At 44.1% G+C, this 4313-nt stretch overlaps 2 protein-coding genes across 2 annotated transcripts in view; both read left to right on the top strand.

The window, feature by feature from the left end:
- The window catches only part of LOC118412558 (serine/threonine-protein phosphatase 2B catalytic subunit alpha isoform-like), a gene marked incomplete in the record, with an annotated part of 40093 nt that extends 39130 nt beyond the window's left edge, over window positions 1-963 (top strand). The window contains 1 exon segment of the mRNA XM_035815485.1: window positions 1-963.
- A 134-nt stretch (window positions 964-1097) lies between these two features.
- Window positions 1098-4313, top strand: part of LOC118412559 (fibrinogen-like protein 1) — an 8491-nt gene continuing 5275 nt past the window's right edge. Inside the window, exons 1-2 of the mRNA XM_035815486.1 lie at window positions 1098-2246; window positions 2797-3224. Of these exons, the coding sequence (XP_035671379.1) occupies window positions 2104-2246; window positions 2797-3224 (571 nt within the window). The 5' untranslated portion in view covers window positions 1098-2103. The remainder of the gene's footprint in view (window positions 2247-2796; window positions 3225-4313) is intronic.

The following is a 4313-nucleotide window of genomic DNA, read 5'->3' as shown; positions in this document are numbered from 1 at the left end:
ACATAGATGCCCATGTCATGAAAAATAGGCATGTTTTGCTGGACTTCACTTGATATGACGTTGGGACTGTAACCTTGGGGCGTTGTGACTGAATAGGAAGCACCATTTGAGTTTTGTATTGATGCCAAAATCCCCAAGTTTTGTGTGGTAACATGTTGAGATCTGTAAAGAAGAAATGTTGGCGCATTGGAGTCAGCATGCAGGAACTGAAGTTTCGTTTGTCAGTCACCAAAAACTAAGGACAAAAAATTAAGTCATGTAAAGAACAAATGTATAAAAAGTAATGGTTTAGAAAGACCAGCATTAAAAAAAAACGATATTTCGTACATGAAGAGATAAAATTTGGTTGCTGCTTGAAACTTCCGATCTTGCTGGAGCTTAGGACTTTGGTGGTGGGGCAAAGAGGAGTCTGTTGGGGACTATTGAACTAACCAAACTGACAAAAGGCCAGGAGAAGGCAAAGTGTTGGATCCAGAGTGTAACCCTAACTAGTACCAGATGAATTACCAGTAACTAGTTAATAAGTAACCAGTAATAAAACCGGCTGTTTCGGGCTGCTGTCTGGCATTAAGGGGCAATATGCAATTTTTTATGTTGTCATTTGTAACAAGGTTGAGAGAAACAAAAGCGGTATCTAGGTTGGAAATGCAATGTATCCAGTGCTCTTCGTTCCCTGTGTTCCTTTCTCCACAAATTTCAATGGAAGTATACGATATTAGAGTGCTCAGTAGATGAACACATGGTTTTATGTTTTGGGGGATTTTTTTATGGTTATAGATTCAATATTGTGAAGGTGGTTATTGCATAGAATGCTCCGCTCCATTCAATGTTCGGACTGCTACTAGCCTTGCAGCCCTAGTTGCTGTGCATGCCTGACAGAAGTAACTATGCTCTAGTAACCTCATCTGTGATGTACATTGTGCTGATGGCCTAAGTAGTGATAAACGGCTTCTCTTCCAAGGAGATTCGGCTCTCTTGTCTCATTGTGTCTGTGTGTAGTCAAGGAAGAAAAATTGTCTCGTCATATGTCTTGATCAGTCAACTGGGGGCACCAGAAACATAAAGAATAATTCAGATCACTCACAAATACATTGTTTTCTCAACAGCCAACTGATGGTTCCGTCCAGAAATATTATTTTGCTTCTGATCCATGTTGGAATCAGTTACACTAAAGTAATCAGGAATCAAACAAGCAGATTTAGGGGAACTGTTGGTTGCTCAGAAAACAGTGGTTTTGTACTCAAACATCTGCATGGATAGAAGTCTCAGCGATTGGGGACCCGAAATAAGAAACCCATTGATCGTTTAACTCTTGAATAGAAAGAGGATACAGAACATGTTCCTTTCCTTGAATCAGCAAGCACCTTCCTGCCAGATTCTTGAAGCAACTAAGATTGACCGAACATTGGACCTCGTCTTGAGACCACGAGGTTACCCAGCACCACATTTATTTCCAAGCAGATGTTAGGGACGAAAGCCGGACGCTCTCTGTATCTGACGGAGCCCAAGGTCTGACCACATGGAGCCCAAGTCAGAAACCCTCACGAATTTGCCCCCAAAGATCTGCTCGGAGATAGAGCAGTGCATGGCTGGTAGATGAAGTGTAGGCCTCACGATGCTTGGGGAGGGTATAATAAGGAAATCAAACGTAGACACGTCCTCTTATGGCTGCTTTTGAAAAACATGCAATGTCGAAGCGCATGCAAACTGCTTAAGAACAACATATTCATTTCAGTTCTGAAGTATGGATATCAAGGACGAATCGTGGGTAGAAGCTGAAACACGTGAAGTGACGCGTACTGCAGACAATTTAACAGCTACTCGCCATGACCAGGAAGAGTTGTACACACACAGCTTACTGACATAGCACATGGTACTCGACTTGTCTGCCAGTTGGGAAAGCTATGCCTTGAATGGATGATAAAAGATCCACCTCTTGAACTCTGTCCCGTCCCGAAAGAGGTGTATTTGAAGGTCTCCCAAACGCGGATCTGAGAAGAGCGAGTGTGTGTTTACTGTCTGGTCTGTCCGGATCCCAGATGGAGCCCCGGGTTTCGCAAGACTTCTGTTCATCTGTAGTCTGTACAGAGTAGGGCATGCAGGATGGAGTTGGTCATTACAATAGTGGTCTTATTGTGTGCGTCGGTGCGAGCACAAGATCTAGGGGCCGGTGGCGTTCCGCCGGGGTACAGCCCTCCTGTCACCACGGGAGAAAAGGTCCCTACCGAGCCGACTCTAAACAACAGGTATGGTACTGCTGCATTGCTGCTTCTCTTCTCTACCAAAATAAACATTCAATGTATGAAAATCCTAACTTAGCAAAGAAGGCTATTGTAACATTTCCTCATATATTATGTAAATTGGGGCCCGATTTGCATGATTTCTGCCTGATAATGTTTATCTTCCTAATGGCGCAAATATATGAGATTCACGTCATAGGCCCACTTTTATGGGTGAGATCCGCGCGGTAAGAAGACTCATGGTCGGGAATGGGGTCGCAGCGTGATTGAACTGGCGACGAAATTCTCTTACTGGAGGTGAACATAGGACAAACTTAGCCTGGGAAAGAATGGACTGGATGTTCCAGTAGCGTGATTTGCATTTTTTGCAACATTTTTTGCTGGATTTTTCTCCTTTTTTGCCCGCATTTGTTTTTGGATCTCCAGATGATGTCATTCATAAAATTAAGTCTAAAAAGATATATATAGCAATCTCATTTATGATGCAATAAGTTTTACAATCATTGCTAAAGCCTTTGTAGCTCCTATATCTACACAATTTATTTCATGGCTGAAGGACTAAAGTAGGCAAACCCTCTGAAGAACGCAGTCCAGACGACAGTGCCGCCAATGATCGCCAGGTGGCAGCCCTGCAGCGCGGCATCTTGAACAGACGACTGTCCCGACTGGAGGGACAACTCCAAGTCATGCAAAACAGCATACTGGGAAGCCCGATGTTGCAAGAGTTGGTCCAGCAAAGAGAAGACGTGGAAGTGCAGATGTCGGATCAGCAGGCCGCCATCGATAGCCTACAGTTCCAGGCAGACGGGCTGCTCCAGCGCCTGTCCAGCCTGGAGATCCTCGTCAACCGCATCAACCGCAACCAGGAGAAGTTCGAGACCTACGTCACCAAGCTGGTGGATCAGATGAAGGCCGTGCTGCCCGGGAAGCTGGTGCGGGACAGCGGCCTCAACGGTAACGCCCAGCATCAAGAAATGCCACGTGGTAAGTTTTCAACGGAAATATTCATTCACATTTTTCAGCTTCCAACACTCCTTTCAACTAGAACGACAATGATCAAGATAAAAACTAAGAGCTAAAAGTCTTTACATCTGACGAGGTGTTTGACCCTGACTGGGGCGGTTATCAAAAGAAAACACTTGCAGGTTTCACAGGGAAGGCTTTGGTTTGATTCTTCTTGATTCAGACCGACATGCTTAGTAATACTTATTTCCATGGAAAAGGCAAATGTCTTCCAACACATATGTGTTTTATGATTTCTATATCCCGTGTTACTATATGCTTAAAAAATGATACATTGTGGATTGAGATCCTTCTGTTTAGTTGACAATGTGCTGTCGTCGGCAATGCTGCCATACGCATGTTACAGGAAACTGTGTAATAACTGAAGATAACCGCATGGCTTTAATTATTTTCACTCCGCGTACCGTAGGTACGCTTCGAGTGAAAATATTGTTTTCATACGGTTTCTTCTTTCTTTCTTTCTTTCTTTCTCCTGTCGCGACCTTTAAAGTGATTCCTCTCCGTCGTTCCTGGACCAAATGGCCTGAAATTTGGCACAAGGGTACAGTGGGCTAATACCCAGACCCGTTTTTCTCATTTTTTTGATAGATACCTTTACAATGATTTTAGGGATGTTTTAAGGTCATTTTCTGGCCCGTCTGTATATTCATGTCTCCCGTGCCCAGGTATTACGTCCAGATGACTTGAAAGCTTGTATGATACTGCGTGAGATACTTATTAAAAGGACCCCGGTATTATTTTTGGCCAAACGTCACTTCAAAATCATTTAAAAGCCAATTTGGCGGGGTATCTACGCATATTTTCACCGAGCTCGCGTTTCGCGCGTGTAACCATATATGGTCACGTTTGCACGTGCGTCCGTTGCACCATATATGGTTATGGACGTTTCCGCGCGTGACGTAAGCTGTTTACCTGCAGCTGTGCATTGTGGCTAATTGAATTTAGAAGGGAACCAATATGCGCCCGACACTTAGTGGAAGCGATGACCTGATTGGTCAGCTCGAGTACAGCCAATGAGGAAGGGTTTTTCAACTTAGCGGCTGGGAGTAC

Source organism: Branchiostoma floridae, chromosome 3 (genome assembly GCF_000003815.2).
Source record: "Branchiostoma floridae strain S238N-H82 chromosome 3, Bfl_VNyyK, whole genome shotgun sequence".
Lineage (NCBI taxonomy): Eukaryota > Metazoa > Chordata > Leptocardii > Amphioxiformes > Branchiostomatidae > Branchiostoma > Branchiostoma floridae.
This window is presented reverse-complemented; position numbering and strand designations above follow the sequence as displayed.